This window comes from Ambystoma mexicanum, chromosome 1p (genome assembly GCF_040938575.1).
Source record: "Ambystoma mexicanum isolate Mex_15411 chromosome 1p, UKY_AmexF1_1, whole genome shotgun sequence".
NCBI lineage: Eukaryota > Metazoa > Chordata > Amphibia > Caudata > Ambystomatidae > Ambystoma > Ambystoma mexicanum.
Genome location: NC_090921.1, coordinates 124443211 through 124466552, shown reverse-complemented (window position 1 = coordinate 124466552; position 23342 = coordinate 124443211). Strand labels below are relative to the sequence as shown.

Sequence of the window (23342 nt, the reverse complement as noted above, 5' to 3'; positions counted from 1 at the left end):
TCCTCCAAAGGATTTCTTATATTTAATATACAATAAGTATGCATGACATTAAATCTGAATCTCATATAAGAATTTCTAAACCTCCTTGACGGATATTTTGTCAAGTAAGTCTCCATAACCGGAAGAAATTTCCAAAAAGAAAGGACCTGATTATACAATTTGGAATCCAACACCTTGCTCTTTGTCAGCGACCAATCCATACCCCTTAAGATCTGTTTGCATTTTTTAGGTTTATTCATAACGGTACATTTAGCTACACCAATTTCTTCTATCATCGACTCAATTTCATTATTTAAAGCACACATGAATGGACAAGAAAAATCGGCACCTGCTTCGGTATAGAAGTTGGTAACTCCAGATAATTCGCATTTTCTCCATAACATAAGCCTTTTACTTGCAACCAACGAATGGAGGGATTGCAAACCCAATTCCTACCATGCGAACTCTCAAGTGGTTAATAACCACTGAACAGGTTATCATGTCTGTTCTTGCGAGAGAGGGGCGCCCGCTACCTTTGTAAAACTATTTTTTAAGGAACCTGGGATTGGTAACCCTAGGTCTCCTGGGGGCAACCAGACGTGGTCTCCCTCTCACTGTGCTTAGAGAGGCATCAGCTTCACCTCACTGATGATCCCCAACAAGGGTGAAACACGTGTATGGGGTTGCTGGTGGTACTCTCGTTCAGATTGGAATTGCCATTGTATTTCGGTGCTGGACTGCCCCTGGGCAGGACAAAGACTGATATGCAAATGGATATTACCCATCTGTGAAAGGCACAGTGAGTAAAAGCAGTGGCTGCGAACTCTCAAGTGGTTAATAACCACTGAACAGGTTATCATGTCTGTTCTTGCGAGAGAGGGGCGCCCGCTACCTTTGTAAACCCAATTCCTACCATATCCGGTTATTGTAGGCAATCTTTCCTCTTGTGCACTAAGCTAGTAGTAACCCAGGAAATGTATGTGGGGCACTGTGCATCTAAGGGCCTGATATTTAAGTGGGTGGAATAACAATGTCCTTTACACTTTTGCTGCGCTACTTTGGCGAAGCTCTCTTGCAACCTCACTCAGAGTTTAGCATGGACGTCCTCGGAAGGATCGCCGTAAGCATTGGATAACAAGCATCAATCTGAACCTGCTAGACCTCAGGCACCTTCTGGTGGCCCCTTGTTTGACACTATTGGTGCTCTATGTCCTTATGTTAGAGACTACATTACAGCTGTCAGACTCCTTTGCTGTACCCCTACGCTCTCGCTCTCATACTTCCGAAAGAGAGAGCTCTCATGGCTGCTACTCAAACGACGCTGTCTGGTGACAATACAAGATTTAAAATAATTATTTTTGTGTTTTAAAATGAAGGTAATTATAGAATTAAATACACACTTCTGTATTAAAGGTGCTATTTCAGCACCAGATAAGGGGGCGCACCTACCACCTACAGGAGTAAGCAAGAGGGGATGTGGCACCTCCTAGGGGGGAAAACGCGGGCACACGAACGAACTATAGTAACGCGATGAATGAAGGCCTTGCAGGGAAATGCGGAGATAGAGTTGCACTGCGTATGCCATCGGCAAAGGAGCTTATTTATATTACTATGAGATACAGAACAATCCCGGTTAAACGCATTTAGCTGGGATGCCTCCAGGTTGGGTGTCACCCGGGAAACCTGCTCTGAAAACATGATCAGAATACCACGGGATAGGAAGGAGGGAGATGAAGTTCAGGCTGTACGTCACAGGCAGACCGAAGCAGCTGAGACAACACTGGGTGATGTAACGACAGGGCGGCAAGCCAATCCGACAGGCACTCTGGGGTAGAGGGGAGGTGGACCTGAGCCAGGGTTCCGTTCACATAGCTACGAGTGCCTGTCGTTTATGTGCCCATGGGAGGTGGCCAGCCTTCAGAGTATCCACAACAAGGTTTGCGAAGGCCGTTATCCAGCAAGTGCTGTGTGAATTACTCCGTGCCCGTCAGAAGCAGGGTGTCTTCTGTTCCTTTCACAATGGTGCTGACCAATGGCAGAGTAATGAAGTCCCAGCGGTCAGCACAAATGTTATTTTACCAATTGAAAACTGTTCCCAGGAGGGGTGAGAAGCGATGTAGCACCACATGGGCAGGCGACGAGTTGGAATAGTGTTGATCTGTTAGCTCCAATCACGTTCTACTAACATACGTTTAGCTCCAAGCGCACGACGTAGTTTAGCCAATGAGACTCTTGGTCAACATGGAAAATATGAAGATTTTGAGCTGCAACTGTTCTAATGCCTTGACCATTGTATTCTGTAGTAGAAATTAATAATCACACTCATCAATCAGTTCCAGTCCACTGTTCTGTTTTATTTGTGCTTGCACAGCTGTAATAAACAGCATTCATTCTTGCCCGGTGTGGGCTCCTTTGTGGATTTGTGGATTACTATTTTATATGGTGCCATCAGAGGACCCCTGGTACACTTCCATGGCTGCAATTGTTGGCGACAAAAAGATGAATGGGTGAATATGGGCTACAGTGTTATCCAATCGCGTGCTTTATTGGCTGATCTATCTTACCAGCTTAGTGTGACAGGGTCCCATGTTTTACCATGGTGGTAATATGTGGGGTGGTAAAAGGCACCAGTGAAGGTGGACCCAGACAAGATATACAAGGGATCCCATACCACCCCACCTGTATCCCAGCTCTATAGCAGGGGCTGTCACAGGGATATTTAATCTTTTTTCACATCTACAGGTGGGCAGGAACCCCAACGAGACTGCCCCAGAAAGTTGCAATGGCCCTCTGGCCATATGGTAGTGCTATGACCGCAGGGGAACAGAGATGGCCTTCCTGATACAGAAAGGATCCAGATATGAGAGGAGGGAAGCAAGGACGCCTGACACTCCCAGCACTATCCCTAACCTTAAGGCTAACCAGAATAAGGATCAGTGGCCACCCAGGATCCCCCGAGAAAATCCTTCCCCCAAGGAATATGTTCACAGAGAACCATCCAAGCCCCTTAAACAGAACCAGAACTCAACCATGGGAAGAGAAGCCTTCACATAAAAGAAACAATCTTACAACAGTTGTCCGTTCACGACGAGCAGGGAAGTACAGTTTCCCTGCTGGCACAGGTGATGCGGGAATCAGCTCGCAAAGTTATTCACGCTCTTACAGACAGTGGCGGTCCCACAGTTACGAAGTTGTGCTGGAACAATGCAGAGCTGGCTCCGCTGGTACGTGTGAATAAAGAGATAGACACACAGCTTTCTCTCTGTGACGCAGGAGTTACAAACATACATGTTCCCCGCAACATTTTAGGACAATCTAATGCAGGGTCCAGCCTCCCCTGTTTGCTAAGAGGTTTTCTAACCAGACAATAGGAGTGCAGAGGGATCCCGGCCCATACGGGTACTAATAACAGGCTCCCACAGGAAGGGAGGGAGACTCCAGACCAGCCCACAGACCTTCTGAGATCTAAGATGGTGAAAGACCTTCTTGTATAATTAGGTCACCCTTTTTACAATCTCCATGACCCTTGAACGTAGGCCCAGTCACATGCAAGCACAGCCCTCGGCACACAGGTGTCTTCAATACCAGTGAGACCCGCCCAAGGGGGAGAGTGACAATGCTATATAATGGAGCAAGCTCAGTCTGGTTGAGTGGGGTGTTCATGCAGGAATTGGAGGATGGAGTTTGGTGCAGACTGGAGGGAGAGAGAAGTACTGAGAGGAGAGAACTGAAGGTTGGAGGGAGAATGTAGAGGGCATTTGAACGGAAAGGAGTGTCATCAGGTAAACGATAGTTGTTGGAGAGTGGAGGAAGAGGAGGGAGTTATTATGGGGTGGAGGAGAGTTACCAGTATGGGGAGAAAATTAGGTGGGGAGAGGAGGCGGCAAACCATCAGAGAATGAAGGAGAGTCAGGGAAAGAGTGAAAGAGATATAATCCCGAGCTCGAGAACAACACACTCAGGAGAAAAGGCCATTGCTCTCAGGTGAGGGGGAGTGGCAAAGAGGTTGAGGGCCTGATAACCTTCTCCAAAGCAAAATAAGAGTTTAGAGGTTAAGGGAGACCTGAAAGCCAAAACCAGCTGCGTCATCGTGAGGAGAGACCAAGAAAGTCCAGGAGGGCCAACCTGTTACAGGGTAGAAAGTAGGACCAGGGGGAAGAGGTATGAGATGGTGCAATCTCATTAGGGGTCAGCAAGGTTATTTTAGGTGAGGCCCGGAAGGGTTGTCCAGAGAAATCTGAGTGTCAAAGCAAGGATCTGAGCATCAGATAGGGACCTCCCTAAAACCTCCTCTGAGACCTCGATAACCTGAGCCCGAAGTGATGAGGTGCCTACGCTACCAGCCCCTGGAGCAAGGCACACCCTTGCCTAGCATGTGGATGGCACAAAGGCCAAGAGCGTTGCATGCGGTCAACGAAGGCTCAGGAACATCATGAAACCTGCAACCTGAAGACTAAGACCAGGGACATCTTCAAGACCTTCCCCAAGGACAAGGACACCCGCTGGAGCTTTGTGCGAGACTCTATACTATGTGTTGACTTTCTGTTAATTGCAAATGCACATATCAGTTTTCCTTTGCTGAGCCACACTCCCAACCCCCACCCCCCTTTTCAAGGTGAGCTCAGTCAAGCTACTTTGAGTTTCTTTTCTGTTTAGACCCCCACCTAAACATATTTATTTCCCTTACACTGGCCTTCCTACACTACTTTACTCCATGTACAGTACATACATTAGACTGCTTGTACAATTACACTTGAATATTGTGTGTGCTAAATACAAACTGTTGATTGTTTATGGACTTTAGACAGTGTCTGAATGATAGGGTCCAAATAAAATATCAGAATAGATTTTTTTGTTCGATCGTTTTCATTATACTCTTTATTAGATGACAAAAATTCCTTGGAATGGTAACAGGTGGGAAAATAGAATGCTCAACCGCATGTGACTCACACACCCAATGTAAACACTAGTACACATCCAAGACACTGAGTCATACCCTGATGGTTAGAACAAGTCGGGCCGCGCAACCAACCAGCACGCCACACATTGCACACAGACGCCAGTTCCTCCTGGTTCCGAATGCATCCTATAGTCCTGTCTCGGGAGGATAGCTCTGGGGCAACGTGCTCGCATTGGAAGCAAGATGACACGGCGCAACACAGGTTCATTCCCCGGGTCCGCGCTTAGAAACCTCTGGGTATTAAGCGTGTTATAAATAACCAATCATATCATATCATATCCTCGCTAACACACCCCAGCCCCATTTCCTGCAGAGCCACACAAGCGCCTGGAGACTGCCCCTGAGCGCTAGCGGTATAAATCAACATAACATAACATTTCATATGTTATGCACTAGATAGGATCAGCTCTTTCTGAGCAGCACCTCAGAAGGTCTGCGGGATTGTATCCTCGTTTGTGGGAATGTGTGAATGCATTGAGCATCTGAGCTCTTACGGCCATGCTCTGGCTCTGCTGCAGCTGTGGGAGGACACAGCATCATGCATCAGGTCAGGTCACGCCCAAACGTGGCAGTGTGAGGTAAGCACGCATGTTTATGTATCAATTGTGCTTGGTTTGGAATGTAAGCCAATCCTGTTAAAATCGCAGACTGACCCAAAGGTCGCACCCGAGCAAGACAAATGCAGCTATTTGAGGAATAGCACCCCGCACAGCTGACTATCATGTCTATCCTCACTGCCCTGCTAGCTGCCATTTATTATTCCTGTCCCTGCACCTTTTCTTGTTTAACCTGGCACCCTTCCTGGAGAGGTTACTAAAGAGGTTTCTGAGCGCGGACCCGGGATTCGAACCTGCGTCGTTTGTATCTTACTTCCAAGAGGAGCGCGCTGCCACTGAGCTATTCTACCCCTGCCAATCAGCATGGCCCAGGCTTTGGAAATCTGTTGTTGTCCTCAGAAATGCCTCTTATCTGAAAGCACAGGCAGCTCAGAATCGGTCTCTACGCGTTAGCTTTCACCAATAATGAATTCTGCGTATTATTCTGGTACGGCGTCCTTTCATCGGGGGATGTTTTTGTTGCAGCGTTTTTTACCGCAAATTTATTTTTTTAAAAAAACCCATCACATTTTATTTTAAATTGGGGGGCTGCTGGGAACCCCCCACAAAAATAATACAAAAAAAAATTGATGGGGTTTCCCGTAAAAAAATTGCAGTAAAAAACCCAGTGAAAAAACATCCCGCGATGAAATGACATGGAACCATTATTCTAGCCATAATCATTTTCCAAATCAATGTGCAGACCTCTGAAGCATGGCATTGTACCTGTAGGCTGCACACTGCTCTTTACAGTAGTTCTGCATGACAGTTTTCTCTCTCATTCTTTTATGTTATGTCACTTGATATATGCATTTATTTATTTATTTTATTTTGTCATTTATATAGCGCACATAACCCAGAGGCATCTAGGCGCTTGTATAGTTCCTTACTGTCTTACTGCCTTACTGTCATTCTTATGGCTTTGAAGTATTGTATGGTGAATGGCTCTTCAGCAGACCGTAGTCTGGACAGACATGAAATAGAAAAGCATTACATTGCATGCAAAAAGTATTTATAATTTCAAGTGACTATTCATCTATTAGAAGAGGTGACTAGTGAAGTGATGTTATAATAGAGCTAGTATGACTAGTGTGCAGGTGCGGTGTGGATTGCTATGTCAGTGACTATGTGACAGCTGGACAGAACTTTGTGTGTGTCTGAGACGTATTCTAGCGCTACAGGTAGAAGCGGCGGGGGGTGCTAGAACTCTGCACAATGAATAACATGCAATCACATGCAAATTACATGCATATTTACCAGATGTGTTCAAGATATATCCAATGCATAGCCACTTGTCAGGTGGTATTTTAGAATGATCAGACCTTTGTGAGGTCGAAAGGCCAGGCAAACAGTATTAGCTATTTCTGCATGCAGTAGTCTATAGTAATTAAATGTTGTGTTTTTATAATGCCCTGAATCACCACCATAGTGGTCTCAAAGACTCCTATCCTTGTCTGAGCTTTAGGGCGGTCTTGTGTCCCCGCCCAGAATCACTAGACATTACAACATTACGCTATACAATCATAAGAACACTATGGACTCATAAGAACACTATGTAATCCTAAGGGAATCCGATCGGAAAAGAGGCAGACTCTGCAACACGTACCTGATGTTCTTCTCCAACTCCTGTCCCTCGTTCAGATATTTCTGGAACATCTGCTTGAGGTCGTCAAAGTAGAGGGTGTGGCCCTCTGGTTCGGAATCGTAGCCATCATAGCTTTCAGAAAAGCTGTCATCGCTCTGCAAGTCACCACAACTCTGGCACGTTGCCCGGAATGCCAAATAGCCAAATATGAAGGCTGTAGGGTAGAAGATGTCATAGTGTCAATATATCTACATGAATGTTAGCCTTTGTGACTTAAAAACAATGCCCAAAATGGCTGCCTACATACAGATTGGGGTTTCATGGCCTGCAACTTAAAGAATTTGCTCTGATCTTCTAAACTCTGAGTAATAGCGAATACATTCTAGATGGCATAGTATAAGAGAAGGAATTCACCACTCTGACTTGAGGCTGCAATGATGGCAGTCCTTTGGCCATTGAAATGCTGGCACATGCCTTTCCAAGTTGGATACAGAATTTCCACGTGGTATTGCATGTGATGCAAGACTTCTCATTGGCCTTTCGAAGGTTGGTTCACACGTCTTACCAAGCATTGGAGCGTACCAAGAATAACCAACAGAACCAAAGGGAACTAATTAGAAAACAGGAGATAATGGGAGTCTCAAAATGCGCATAAGGAGTAGGGGAGGCTGTTGCACAGTGAACTAACTACATCCCATTCACTACTTCATAAACCTGAGTAAGTTGAGCAGGAAAGATGATGATGATGATGTGATCATCACTCACTGTGTAGCAGAAGTTAACGCAGCACTGTTGGTGCCAGAATGATATGGGTCCATCACCGGAGCCCTAGATGCAGGTAGACCGCAGGATGCCCACATACTTCACTAAGAGGAATAGGGTGGGACAAGATCTGTCCAGACCTTCCATGGGCAGACTTCTGCTGGAACACCTACAGTTATGACCCCTGTTTTTGATGCCCGCATCTTCACCTGTTCTCTGCCATGTATTCATCAGTCTCTGTAAAACGGCCCCTTAAAGGCTTGTGATGACGGACACAGATTATCCAGGAGTAGCCGGCCATCTGCATAGTCGTGAAGATGCACAGCAAACTGATTCACTGGCTCTAGCTAGGTCGCATGTTTAAGAATTAAGTGGTGACAGAGCCGAGCCAAGCAGGACTCCACATGTGGTCTTATTAAATTGTGATCTATTTGGCAGACAGTGCGGGCTGGCAATCTGTTCCCCATCTGACTGAAGAGATTTCATTCACTGCAAAGTGTTGTGTGGTGCAGCCTAGGGAACAGAATCTGGCGATAGCCAGCATCAAAAGCCACTGATATCGTTAGTAAAATCACGGCTCTGCCATTGTCCAGACCATCCAAGATTAATAGCATGGCAGATTCTGTTTCTGGCATTAGGTGAAACCTACCCGTCTGATTTCCATACTTAATTAGATTCTTCATAGATCTGACGTTGTTTCACTGCTATTTGTTTTTGCAGTTTTGCTGGGGGAAGGCATCTTTGAGATGGTCCTATAACTTGCCACGTCTCATTGGTTGGTCTTGTTCCAAAAAATGTGCAGGCATGAAATCCTCTCTCAAAGCGATGATCTCTGATTTTGAGGCTATAACTTGTCGCTTCCTAAACAATTGTACTTCTTTGTCTGCCCTGAAGTTAAAACACTCCAATGATTCTCAAAATTGTTTATGAAGGATGCACCAAGTACTGTTGATTTGTCAGACAGTGTCAATTTTAATTGGTAATTCCATTCAAAAATATTCCATCTCACATAGTTTCCATGGAGATACCAAATTAAATGCCTCTAGACGTGTTTCTCCACTATTTTTGGGCAGGTCTTCAGGATTTCTTAATTATCTTAATGTGTTTATCTGTAAATGTTTCTGGACCTTAAAGGTAACTTGTGAGATAGACAGGCAAGGATTCTCCCTCAAACTTGTGTAAAGATGGGGTTTCAAAAGTGGATAGGATAGTCTTTTTGGATGAAATTACCAATTAAAATTGACACGGTCTAATAAATCACCAGTAATTGGCGCATCCTTCATAAACATATTTGAGAATCATTGGTTGGCTTTAACATTTTTTAGGAGAGGCTCCACAATGGCATGTTCAAGTGTTGCCGTTACTGTAGTTGGAGAGAAAGTTGGAATTAAATATGTCACACAGCCAACTTGCATCAATGCGATCGATTGTGGCAAATTAGTACAGTATGCATTGCCAAACAGAGATCAAATAAAGATATAGAAGGTTTATTGTGTTGAACAACCCCAATACAGTATTGCAGTGTTATTGTGTCAACTGGTGTAAGCATAGGATATAGCAGGCATTTCCAAATCCAAACAACACAACAGGGCTTAAAGTTTTTTTTTTCTCACTTTAATGTAACAATTGTTCTTTTTTTATCTCAGAGAAATGGGTCTTAACTGAGCCATACACTGCATGGGGAGTAGTAATCCTTGATGAGTACAGATTCAAAGGAGTCCCTTTGATGGGGGTATTGAATTGATAGTCTGCTCCTAAAAGACCGTTTTCCTAAACATCAAATTTATCCTTGTTTGGGAGAATTCTCATAAATGGCTAATTTCCCTTACCTATTGAGTCCATCAGCAGCTTTGCTGGATTTCTAGGATTTATTTTTTTCACCTTGTAGGAGTGTGAGCCTTTTTTTCCCACTCTGACATGTGTTTTGCTGTATGTGTTTTTACCATTTGTGTAATCTTGGGCTCATGAGCACCATTGTTGTGTGTGTTACACAGCACCCTCGGTGCAGTAACACAGGGTTGTCTTTTAGACTTCTCTCTGACTCCATTTTTCTGGGACTGACTACTGTCTCCCAGAAACATGTAAAGTTGCCATTAACTTTATGTAGTCTCTTTAAACTACAGACCCAGTACACCCCATCTTACATGGAGTATTGGAAAAGGTTAATTCTTATCCCTTTTTGTCTGTGTCTCTTGGAGCACTGTTTTGCTCCCTTTACATTCAGACTTGGCTGGTGGCAGTGGTAACTACCCTAACTTTTCTACCGCGGTTAAATTATATAACCATGGTATTGTTTTAGGCTATTATATTAGCCTTGAACATAAACCCGCTTGACCAAATACATTTTATTTTGGCTCCAGCTGGGTTTAGTCGCCATTTCTGTTTGTTAAAGTCTTTCTCGTGTTCTTTTCTGTGCGCCAATCCGGGGATGATTCCTTTGTTCGCTGTCTTTTTTGCGGGCTTCTGCACAGAAACCCTACTTAAGGCGCCTGAAAGTCTGGGTAGGCAGGATGTGAGGGAGGGGACTTCAGACCCCTGCCATGGGTTCCCTTGGTAACCCAAGTTGCACTCTTGTCTGATTGGCGAAGGGGACTGACCTTGCCAGGCCAGCCACTCTGCTGTGTGATTGACAGCCAGGCTGTATGAATGGGGGACAACTGCATAAAAAGCAGGTCTCTGGGACTGGAAGAGCAGAGTCGCCACTGGAACGAAAGAACCAATGAGGAACTGGCTGAAGAGGACCCCTACAATGACTGAACCGCCCGGTGAAGCCCTGCTGCAGGTCCGAATCTCCAGAATCCGACGACAGAGCAGATCCTCCAGGAAACTTCTTTCTTTGTGCTGGTGGAACCAACCAGTTTGCTCAAACTGCAAACCAGGACCCCGCCTCTGGTCGAATTCGCTGTACAGAGCTAGAGTGGGCCGGATAGCCAGGAAGGTCGGATCGCGCTTGGGTTTTAAGGAGCACACCTTTTATTTGTTGCTTTGCTCTGCTGCTGGTTTCTTCCCTGCGTAGTGCAAGACCCTCCAGTCTTCCTACTTCTGATCAGTCCGGCAGTCGCTTCAGGAACCGTGAGCCTGCAGGAACTACCAGGAACATCCGCCTCAGCTACAGCTTCCTCTCTGTTTTAAGATACTGTGCAAACCTGGTTGCTCGTTTCGTTCAGCCGCGGGGAAAGTGTGTGAAATCTTTCTCCAATCCGAGGGCTTGTTCTTCTCTTCTTTTTAAACTAACTTTTCTACCAGCCAACCTCGCCCGGAAACCGTGCCACAAACTTTACCGCGAACTACCCTGTACTGTGTGATCTTGAGCAAAAGACTTTTGACCCATTGGGCCTCATTACGACCCAGGCGTTAAGGGTTAACGTCGTCGTTAACCCTTAACGCCTATTCTGATTTTAACTGCTGCTCTTAGCAGCTGTTAAAATCCATGGCGCTAACCTGCCATGATGCTAATTACGCCACTGTAATTTACGGTGGCGTAATTAGCGCCTTCCCCACTCCCATTATGCCCTATGGGGCAAAAATGGGAATGGGGAAGGGAAAATGGGAAATGGGGATTTACCGCCCCACTCACCTGGGAATGGGGCGGTAAATCCGCCATCCACCATGGTGTAAACGCAGTTTACACCATGGTGGTAAAGTTGGCGCAATTAGCGCATGGGTCGTAATGACCCCCATTGACTTTGGCCCTAAGCCTTTTCTATCTGATGTCCTCATTGAAGTTCCTCTTGTTCAACTGCCCTGAGTACTTACCTGTTGGCTTGATCTAATTTCTAATAATGCGTGTGGCTCCAGTTTTTGTAGAGTCGAGAACTAGGAGAGGGGTCACCCAATCCACACATGTGAATTTTCAGTGTCCAGCACCGGTGGGAAACCACCACAAAGTACCTTAATTGCTTGACTGCACTTATCCAAGGTTTTTTTCAATGCGCGGTTCCAGCTTTTGTAGAGTTGAGAATTAGGGGAGGGACCACCCAATCCACACAGGTGAATTTTCAATGCCCAGCACTGGTAGGAAAATCACCACCATTCTTTAGAATTGTGGACAGTGTGATGAATCTAGTGAGATCATCACTAAGACCCCAGTATGGGACTCCTCTCATGTGGCCAGGGAAATACAGCTGCTACCTGATCCTGACCCCATGGTGGTGTTATGTGCGAGGAACACATGGGAGAGAACTCATACCAGGGAGAATTGGTAACACCTCTACCTCATGATTCCCCTATACTTCCTAAAATATTGATGGCTTATTGTAAAATGGAACAAACTAATGATTCTGCTATACAATCCCCTATGCACTTCAGTACCCATAATGCTTATGGTACTGGGACGATGAAGGACTCAAAGGCAGTGAAGATGAAAAATACTATGAACCAAAAGGTGCAGTCTAGTTGTTACAGACCAAGGCACCTGAGCAGGACATTTAAATCCTGTAATGATGTACAGCTGAAGGAAGGAGGTGAGGAAGATGTAAAAGGCAGTTGTTGAGAAGCCGGGGCGATTGTCCCAGGACCCCAAGAAGTTCCGAATGTGGCAGAGGGCTACCAGTGCATTGTAGGTGCTTGAGAAGGTTGCAGTGGGAAGAGGGTGGCAATTGAAACTACCTTGTAGTAGATTATTGTGTAACTGAGAGTAGATTGTACTAGAAAATGTAAACACCATTTTAGGAAACCAGCAGCCATCTTGAAATCAAGGCCTTGCGCTGCGCCTCAGCCAGGGCAGTAGGCCCAGGTGCGAAGCATAGCAATGTGCGTGTGAATGCTCGGGCTGGTTGCAGCTTGGACAGCAGTGGGGAAGGCAAATCCACTGGGATTCATAAACCTTTCATTGTCCCATACTAACAGCATATGCAACTCAGAAGGAATGCACCCTACAAGGCCATGAAGGGGCCGAGAGCTCCCTGTGAGCAGCTATCCCACGAGAACGAGGGCACAGGCCTCTGACCTACCCCAGCCCTAATCCTAAAATATAGTGTCCAGATGCCCCTGTCCCAAGACCGCAACATTCCAGCGCACAGGTCAGTCCCAGACAACCGACCATAAATCTGTTAGAATTGTGGTGCAAAGTGCCAGGGAGGTAAAGTAACACATTTAAGTCCAGGGTGGGAAGAACTGGAACAACGCTGAGGCGTCTGGGATTGAGTTGGGGTTTGTAAGATAGTGTGACCTAGAAAGTAGTCTCTGTGCCCATTCTGCCTGCAGTACCTGGTGCACAATAGGCCAACAGATGGGTGCATGCTATGATTTGTACATTTTATTTGGCAATTAATAACTATGTGCCCGATGAAGTGTCAAGCAGAACCCCCACGTGGAAGAAGACAGACAGGAGAAGCTGGGACCAATGACCTGGCATTCCTATGGAGCAGGCCACCTATGTATAGGGTTGCGCCAACCAGCTACATGGATTTGTAACTTATGTGATGCATGTCAGTTGTGATGCCTTTTCCCTAAGCTACCACCCGTGTTGATTTCGTCAGAATGCTCCGTTGCAGCATAGATCTTTGCTATCGTACACTTGTTTTTTATGAAAATAAACCTTGTTTATACATGGCATGTCTGTGACCGAGAACCCGCAGAAGATTACCAAAGCTGTCAAAGCTCCAGGGGAGAGAGGCGCAGCCCACCAAAGGTTCACGGAAGCTGGAGAGAGTGGGCGAGACGCAGAAGGTCCACTGCAGCAGCCGACTGCGAGAAGGAGAGGCCGAAGAGAGAGAGTGAGTTTGCCAGAAGCTAATGCTGACCCTGGGGGGATCCGAACTAGAAAATTGTTCAAAGCACTCATACTTTTGAATACTAAGGAATTAAGTAATCAAAACAGAAAGTATATCATTTTGAATACAGAACAATTAAATAATCAAAGCAGAAGTGGCAGAACGTAAGTCTCTTCATGTTGAACTGCAATTGGGGAAAGGTTGTAACCAGCATATGTTGTGAGAAAACCACACTAGAACAACACAGTCATAAATCCCCTCATAGGAGATATTCATTGGGGAAAGCTTATACCCAGAATTTCCAAGACTGTGAAACCATACGTTGGTGACAAGGGCACAACATCCATTTTGGGATATCAACTGGGAGAAATGTGTAACCTACACTCCCAACATTCAGGAGGCTGTCAAGAAATAGTTTAAAGACAATTTAGGAACAAAAGGCAATTATTGTTCAACCCTTCTTCCAAGAGAAGTTGGTGTGGAGAATCATGGAATCAATATTGCTATCAAGTGTAATTGTAGTTGCATGAGTTTTCTTCCTGGCAGGCAAGTATACTAGGAAGGGGATTATAGTAGTTAGTCCTGGCAGGCGAGTATACCAGGAAAGAAGAAGATGATTTGAAGAAGTATCTTTGTAGCAAATTAACTTTATCATTTGTTTTACAAGCTGTGGTATTACCAAAGTAGTTGCTGTGATCTCCTGACAAAACTATTTCATTGTAAGTAAATTTGAGATGCTAATAATTGTTGGACAATGCAAAAAGAACCATTGCTTTGGGTTTGGAACTTGTGCTTAGAAAGAAAGACATTTGTCTTTACAAAAGCATACGGTGGAGAACAACAGTTGTCGTGATTTATGAGTAAACCTTTGTGGAAAAGACATGTGCTTTATCAAAGGAACTGACACAGTGGATGGAAGAGGTTTGTGTGTTACATTGAACAGAACTTTGTGGCATCAGACCTTTGCTCAAAATATTCCTAAATTAATCCAGGGGAAGGGAGTCCAACCAGGGTCGCAAAGAGTACTCTCAAAGACTTTTAAGTTTGAACTGATACATTGTTTTGTTGAACTAAAGTTAGATATACATTCCTTGCATAATTTTGTTGTGTGTATTAGTGTGAAGGTCAGATACTTTTTGGACACTAGAGCCTCATTACAAGTCCGGCGGTAACCGAGCCAGAACAACTGGCAGTTTACCGCCGGACTCGTATTACCATTCTGCCTCTGTGATTCCCGCAATTACTGGGGTATTATGACCCCGGTGACCCGGGAATTCCGGAGGTGGAATTGTGTAAATCCCCATTCCCATGGAGTCCCATAGGACTCCATGGGGATGGGGACAATAGAAACACTGGTTCCGTCTATGACGGAGCCGGTGATTCCATTTCCGCCTGCAAGCGTTATACCACCACTGTTCTTTCCGGACTGGCAGGGTCATAATGAGCTTGGCGCACATTACAACAAGATTACTTAAAGCTTAGCTACATGTGCATAGATAAGGTAGATACAGGTGCATATATAATTGCATTTACATAGTTACAGAGATATACAGGTACATGTAATTTGCAGTTAGTACATAGTTAAACGATTGAGAGGAGAGCAAGCATGTATATCTGAAAGTTACTGATCATTGTGGCGTAGCCAGTTGCGGTTGTTGCGCCTGAAGCAAATATAAGATTGGTCTCTTCTTAGTTCGACTGGTAGGGCATTCCACTGCTGAGCTGCTTTTACTGGGAAGTTGTTTCAACCTGTTTTTTGTAAGCGAAATCTTGGTATTTGGAGACAGAAGGAGTTTGCCGATTTAGTTGGCCGAGTGGAGATTTTTCTGGTTATTCTTTCCTTCAGGTATGGGGGTACAGCGCTATTTAAGCATTTGAAGATTAGAGTGACTGTTTTGAGGAGGATTCGATGGGTGATTTTTAGCCAGTTGGGATTTCTTCTGGCGTTGGAGATGTGCTCTCTATTACGGAGGTTCAGGGCTGTTGTAAGCGCATTGTTTTGCAGTATTTGTAGTTTGTTGGTGATAGATTTATTAGCACTTGGATAAAGTGCATTGCAGTAGTCCAATTTAGAGAGGATGAGGGCATTGGCTAGAAGGATGCAGCTAGATGGTGAGAGGAAGGGTCTGCATGCTTTGATGAGTTTGCCGGTGTAGGCAGTGGATGAGGCCAAGGAGTCTACTTGTTTTTTTAAGGTAAGTGTAGAATCCAGGTATAAACCCAAAGTTTTCACTTCTTTAGCAACAGTAATTATGTTACCATCGATATTGAAGGCACTGTAGTTGTCATTAAGTTTTTTTAGGTTGTTGGTTGAGCCAAGGATTAGGATCTCCGTTTTATCGTCGTTCAGGCAGAGGCCATGGGTTGCCATCCATGCCTGAATGAGGGAGTAGATTTAATTCACTAAGGCTGTATCTGATACGAAATTGCTCGTAAGGGGGATCAGGATCTGGGTATCATCAGCATAGTTTGTGTAGGTAATACCCAGCTTGTCCAATCTATCAAATAGAGGCTTAGCAAAGATATTATACAAAGTAGGGGAGACACAAGAGCCTTGGGGGACTCCACATGTCGTTATGACTGCGTCTGCAGAGGCTGCCGTGGAGAAGACTCTCATGCTTCTGTTATCAAGAAATGATTGGACCCAGGCTATGGCTTCACTTGAGAAGTGGGCTGCCGATGCTAAGTGTTTGCATAAGACTGCATGGTCCACCAAGTCAAAAGCCGCCGACAGATCAAGGAGGAGTAACATAGCTGTACTTCCTTTGTCATTCGAGTTCATCTATTTGAGCTTTAAGTTCTATTAGGGCTGTCTCTGTGCCGTGCTAGGGTCTGAACCCCGATTGGCGAGAGCCTAATAGTTGGTTTGTTTCAAGGTATTTTTGAATTTGCAAATAGGCCGCTCTGTCAATTATTTTCAGGAGAAAGGGGACGGTAGTGATGGGTCTGTAGTTTGTTCGAATGGAAGGGTCTAAGGTTTGTTTTTTAAGAAGGGGTAAGACCCAGGATTCTTTTAAGCTGATTGGGACAGTATTTGAGATAAATGAAGCATTGATAAGTTTGGATATAAAGGGGGCTAGATCTCTAGCTGCATCCTTGATTATTTGGCTCGGGCATATATGACCTTTACAGTTTGAGGGTTTTAGTGAGGCGATGATTTTTTCTGTTTCCTGGATAGAGATTTTCGGAAATTTGAATGGTTCTAGGATAGGTTTGTTACTAGGCAGGGTGATAATGGGGGGTTTCCATAGGTGGGAGTGAGGCTTTTTTAATACGATTTTGGTTTGCAATGTTTTTATTTTATTTGCTAGAGCGTTTTGGATGTTGGTGCACCATTGTTTATCTTTAGTTAGATTATCTAGTAAAGGTATGGGGGATTCTAATTCTCGTAGGATCATGAATAGTTCCTTGGTGTTGGAAGATGCTTTGGAAATCCTTTCACTATAGATTTCTTTTTTGGTTTGATTGATTTCATTTTTGTATTTAGTGGCAGAGACTTTACATTTTAATTTATTTTCATCTGTGGGGGTATGTTGCCATATGGTTTCTAGCTTCCTTTTTTCCAATCTGTGTTCTTTTAAGTGAGGGGTGAACCAGGTGTTAAGGTGAGCCTGTTGTTTGCTCTTACAGTTCTTGAGTGGGGCGTTGGAGTCTAGGATCTTGGTCATGGTTTCATTGTATTGGTTTACCATTGTGTCAGGGTTAGAATTGCATGGTAAGGCATTAATCGCAGGAAGGAGACCAGGTAGTATGTTATTAGTTGTGATATTTTTCCTTGATCTGGTAGGGAGAGGGGGTGCCATTATTTTTTCTTTGTTTGCTTCTTTATTGAGGGTTAAGCTGAATTCAATCAAGAAATGGTTAGTCCAAGGTTGGGGTGTAATTTGTGTAATTTTCGTTGGGCAATTAGAGGTGGCTACCCAGTCAAGGGTCCTACCTTTTTCATGGGTAGGGGAGAGGACTTTTTGGGAGAGCCCATGTTCATTAAACATGGTGGCTATTCTAATGCTTGTTTGTCATTTGGGTTGTTGAGACCTAGGTTAAGATCGCCCAGGATCATTATCTGTGATGATTCTTTTGTATTATTGGCTATCAGGCTGGATATAGCTTCTTCAAATGAGCCTAAGGGCCCTGGAGGCCTGTAAATGAGGTATATAGTCAGGGTACGGCATGGGGATATGGGCAATTTTGCCGATAGTATTTCACAAGATTTTAGTGGTGGTAGCGTAGAGAGTCTTAGTTCCATGTTGGATTTAGCAATGATGGCTAGACCACCTCCTCTAGCGCTGGGTCTATCCATTCTTAGGAGTTGGTACTCTTTTGAAATAGCCAGTGATAGCACTGGGCCTGCTGCGTCATGTAGCCAGGTTTCTGTGACCGCTAGGAGGTCGAGGTTGTCTGAGGTTAAGGTGTCGGCTATGTCGGTGGCATGGGCCACGACAGATCTGGCGTTAATTAGGGCTCCTACTATTGTAGTGGTTTTGGGAGGACATTTGGTATTCAGAGAAGTTGGGGTAGGTTTATTCATTTTAGCAGTAATATAAGATGTTTGTGGAGAATGTTGCATCAGAGTCCTAGACGTATTTTTGGGGTTGATACAGCAGTTTCATTGTGTTTTATTAGGCAATTTGGGTTCATAGAGAGGGGAGAGTCTAGCACGAAGCCTAATATTTCTGGACATGGTAGGGCAGGGTATGTATTTAATTTGGTCCATGATTATCGATGTAAGGTGTAATAGGAGCAGGAAAGCAGGTAACAGCAGAGGACTGCTGATGTACATAATGCTGCGGTTAAGGTCGGATATATGGGTGAGGGCGATAGGTCTGTAGCTGAGTACCAGGAATGCACGGGAGGCTGAACTTAGCGCTGACACAGAGTACTGAGTGAGTTAGGAACACCTTTGCATGGATTAACTAAATCCACTTGCATAGATTAGCTGAGTCAGCTTGCATGGAAGGCCAAAGTCAACTTTACATGGATAGGCTAACATCAACTTTGCATGGAAGGCCAAAATCAACTTTACATGGATGGGATAAAAACAACTTTGCATTGAAGGCCAAAAGCAACTTTGCATGGAAGGCCAAAGCAACTTTGCATGGAAGGCTAAAATCAACTTTACAAAGATGGCCTAAAATCAACTTTACGTGGATGGGCTCAAATCAACTTTGCATGGAAGGCCAAAAGCAACTTTGCAAGGAAGGCCAAAAGCAACTTTGCATGGAAGGCTAAAAGCAACTTTACATGGATAGGCTAAAATGAACTTTACATGGATGGGCTAAAATCAACTTTGCATGGAAGGCCAAAATCAACTTTACATGGATGGGATAAAATCAACTTTGCATTGAAGGCCAAAAGCAACTTTGCATGGAAGGCTAAAATCAACTTTACATAGATGGGCTAAAATCAACTTTACGTGGATGGGCTCAAATCAACTTTGCATGGAAGGCCAAAATCAACTTTACATGGATGGGCTAAAATCAACTTTGCATGGAAGGCCAAAAGCAACTTTGCATTGAAGGCCAAAAGCAACTTTGCATGGAAGGCTAAAAGCAACTTTACATGGATAGGCTAAAATCAACTTTACATGGATGGGCTAAAATCAACTTTGCATGGAAGGCCAAAAGCAATTTTACATGGATGGGCTAAAATCAGCTTTGCATGGGTGGGCTAAAATCTGGCGATAAGACGATAGGGAAAGATAGGCGTCTAAACCACCCTTTTTCATTCAATAAATGGCAAACCTTGAGAAAACTTTATATTTTGTAATTGTTCTTCTATAACACGCTTAATACCAGCGAGTGGTTTCTAAGCACGGTATCGGGATTCAAACCAGTGTTGCGCTGAGCTATCCTTGTTCCTCAATGTGTGTCTGTCATGCATTTCTGTCCCCTCACTACAGCCTGTTCTGTCCTCGCTTTACCTTCCCTTGGAAAGTTACTTCTCATGACATCCTCTTCAGGAGTACAGCCTTTTTATGTCCAAGTTGTACCGCTGCACCAGTAGTTAATTTCCTTGAGAATTGCAATGTAATTACAGGAATTGCTGGTCATTAAAATAAACAGCATTAAAACTGTTTTTGCAGTTTTGTTTGTTAAGCAAAGAACAACAAGCGATCATACTAGAATGATATTTCTATACTGATTACTGTGTTTTTTTGGGTAGTAGATTTCATAAACATAGAGGTCCCTTCTTCGTGCACCTAGACAGCTGAAGTCAATGTTTGTTTTCCAGTTAGGAGTCTTTTATTAGAGTATGATTTAAGTAAGCTTAATTTCTTCACTGTTATTAGGAGATAAGCGGAACAGTCACATCTAATGTTGCTAAAACAGGAAATCTGGAGAGACAGTTCAGCGTGGGTGCCGCACTAAGTTGTCATTCAGTTCAATAAACACAAGAAAGACACTATTGACCTCTTTTGAGTGGTCAGAATGCTCAGATTTCAGTTAGCACCCGGGGGCGGGTTTCCTCCCAGCCAATCAGGAAGCTTGAACTGGGTCTTTATCTAATGGTAAAGCCCCTTCTACAAGCCTCTTCAGAAGCAGGAGACCTCCATCTTCCCTCCCGGGATGCAGTGAAGTGGGGCCCAGCGTGTCCCCTTCACTTCACTCACTGTTAAATTAGAATTGTTTAGCTCACTGCCACAACTCCAAAACCTATATTGCTATTACCACTGTATGCTAATAGTCTTATAGACTTTGGAAGGGGTCATCATCACACAAGACCCTCAAAAGTCTAAATTAGCTGGCAGAAAATATGAACAAAATGCAAATGATCCTGTTGAGCACACACTTGTATTTAAATTCACATTGTACTACTTCCGTGTGTTGCTTGCTATACAATATTCAGGCATGGAGATTTCAGGCGGTAAACGGGGTTCACTAGACGTTCTGAAGAAGAGCAAGGGGCAGACCTGTTGGCTAAATTGTTCATCCGCTGAGAGGATCCCTTGATGATTGAGCAAGATGGGGTAAGGAAATCACAGGAATTAAAGAGTTAAGTTTGATTGACTTGCGAAAGGTGGGGTGGCCATGTTTACCGTTGGGGGCTTGAAGGATGACGCGCTAGTGCAGGACAGGCAAAGTGTACAAGGCACATCGTCCAGTCCTAATCTTCTTTTGACAATGTGATTTGAGGGAGCAAGGTAGCAGTATAGCAGATTATTTTTGGAGGAACATAAGGTTTGATTATACAGATGTGGGAAGATGTCTATGTTAGTGGAAAGCTCGGTGGAATATGTTGAGTTTAACCATTAGATGGAATGTCTTCTATAGAGAGCGAATCGACCAGCTTTGCTATAATGACAACATATGAAGGTTGGCTTTCAAAGTAAACAATATGAGCATTCTTATCCTTTAAACAAACTGGCTTTGAGTATTTCACTTAAACAAATTGCCAACAGGGTGAACTGGACCACAACCAGGGGTCCGTATTCATATCCACTTTAGCCACACAAGCAATTTGGCCCAATGGCTCCTATACTGACTGCGTTGATGAACTCTTGCTTTGCAAAATATATGGAACTGTCACTCTGAGCCCTGTGAATGAAATGTGGTTGAATAATTCCTTTAGAACATTCTTCTTCAGTTGGTAATCTTCTCTATGTTTCTTAGAAATCGTGCAGAAGAGAATAGTATTGACTTTCGAGAAAAGGGCCGCATTCAAGGACGTTCAGTATTAGACATCTCGCAAGCCACAGACCAATGGCGTCTTGCTCGTATCTTGTGTTAGCGTTGTTGGTATCCGAGAAATCTCCTGGAGAAAGGCCAACTCTGTCGAGTTGATTGGCACCTTCCCATATCCCTCCCCTGTTTTGTCTCCACAAGGCTCTGTTATGTAACCTAAATTGTCGTTTGCCTACCGAACGGAAGGATCTAATTGCCATTCTTAATCAGGGCCCCCATCAATTGATAAAAGTGGCATCTTGACAAGGCTGATACCATTGGGTTAGCAAAGGGACTAGAGATTTTGGATGGCCTGGATGACCATCTTTCAGTAATGGAGCTTGAGAATCAACAATGTGAAAAGCAAAAAAGATAGGGGAATTGTTATATGGTAAACCTCAGCATCATTGCATAGATTGCAACTTTTCTCAGAAGCGGTATTGTATATTTTTTGAGGCGTTTTTATAGCGTGCAGGTGGACAGGAAGAAAAGGGTCCTATACATGTTGTTGAGGAAAACCTAAGAGGGAGGGATTTTTATCTGTGCCTATAAAGAGTTGCACCCACTTTGCTCCACCACAGAACTAGAATGATGGCTTAACACCTTTGCTTCAACAATGATTGGATTACAGGAATGTGGTAGAGGAGTGTTGCCAGTTACACTTGGGAAGAAACACAAAGCAAAGTGCAACACTGCAACACTCCACTCAATTAAATTGCTAGTAGGCACTGCCCATTAGCTTGTGGACACCTCCAAGATTACATTATGCATTCGATTATGGATGGCACTGCATCTGTGATGTAGATACATGACAGGATGGGGCTGGTCTAGAAGTCTCCGAAGGAGGTCTTCATAAAGATTGCCTTTATAGACGTGAGAATCTAGTGCCAAACTACTACCGTTGCACTGCCACACTGCTCATGCACTTTCATACTGCCCAGTGACTGTCGGCAGGGCAACCGGCTACCATACTTACCAAAAAGAAAGATGACAAAGGCGATCACGATGAGGCAGATCAGAGGCTTCCTCCGGTTGCTGCTCTTCTTGGTGGTGAGCGTGGATGCCATGCCATTGACGAAGGAGCTTTCCATCTCCTCATCGCCATCGTGCTCCATCTTCACCTCCATGTTGTTGGACTCTCCCTCGTCGTTATTCTTGTAGATGGAGTAAGAGTGACGGGGGTTTGTGTTTGGGCCCTGAGAGGGGAAAATAAGAATTGGATGTCAGCTCTACAAACAGGGTCCCAGATGACACATCAGCAAGAAAATGAGTAAGGCTGGATACCAATGCTAAATGTGGTGCTATGACTGAATAGGGATGGGCACGCTATCTGGGCTGGAGGTGCACAGCTCAAACCTTGTTTCAAAGATCTTAGATGATTGACTCTGGTCTGGAGGTAGGTTATTGGATTCTTCCTATTCATTTATCTATGACTGAAGAGTTCAAGGGCAGAGCGAGCTAACTGCCTAAAGGATGGACATGTGGGCACTTCACAGTGTGCCGGGCTCCATCATAGATTACACTTACCCAGCTCCCGCAGAACTTCCCATAACTTTGAAGAGTTTTAGTTTGTTTACATTAGGGCTTCTATAGCAAAGGATGAGAATACTTATCACAATGGTAACGCCCCACAAAGCATTCCTGAACTTACATTTAGGCAAAGCCCTATTGATCTGAAGTAAAGTATACACAAGATCCATAAATGATAGATAGCAGGACCTTAGCATAAAGGGCCTGTCATGAATTGCATAATATGCCTCTAATATGAACAGCTCTAAACTCCAAGCCAGGCCACATCAGCCTGCATCCTGTCCACGGATGAAACATTCGCGTTAGCATTTACAGAGATAGATTTCACAAATGAGCATTTCAGTCATTGACTTTTACAGCACCCTCTTCTCAAGTACAATCGGAAATATGCATAATATTGCTCAAACTTGTCAGATGTGCATAGTGGGGGTTGATGTGTTCACTGGAAATCTAAAAGCGATTACCTAAGCAAAAGTATACCTGCTATGTTCTGTCAAACTGTTATTCAAAACAAATCTCCCCGCTATGATTTAATGAGTGCATGATCCTTTTATA

At 44.2% G+C, this 23342-nt stretch overlaps 1 protein-coding gene across 2 annotated transcripts in view; it reads right to left on the bottom strand.

Moving 5' to 3' along the window:
- The window catches only part of TFR2 (transferrin receptor 2), a 281463-nt gene that overhangs the window by 103422 nt on the left and 154699 nt on the right, over window positions 1–23342 (bottom strand). For both annotated transcript variants that reach the window (XM_069644858.1, XM_069644850.1), the window contains 2 exons: window positions 22234–22453; window positions 7142–7334 (listed from right to left, as the gene is read on the bottom strand). In XM_069644858.1, coding sequence (XP_069500959.1) covers window positions 7142–7334; window positions 22234–22453 — 413 coding nt within the window. The remainder of the gene's footprint in view (window positions 1–7141; window positions 7335–22233; window positions 22454–23342) is intronic.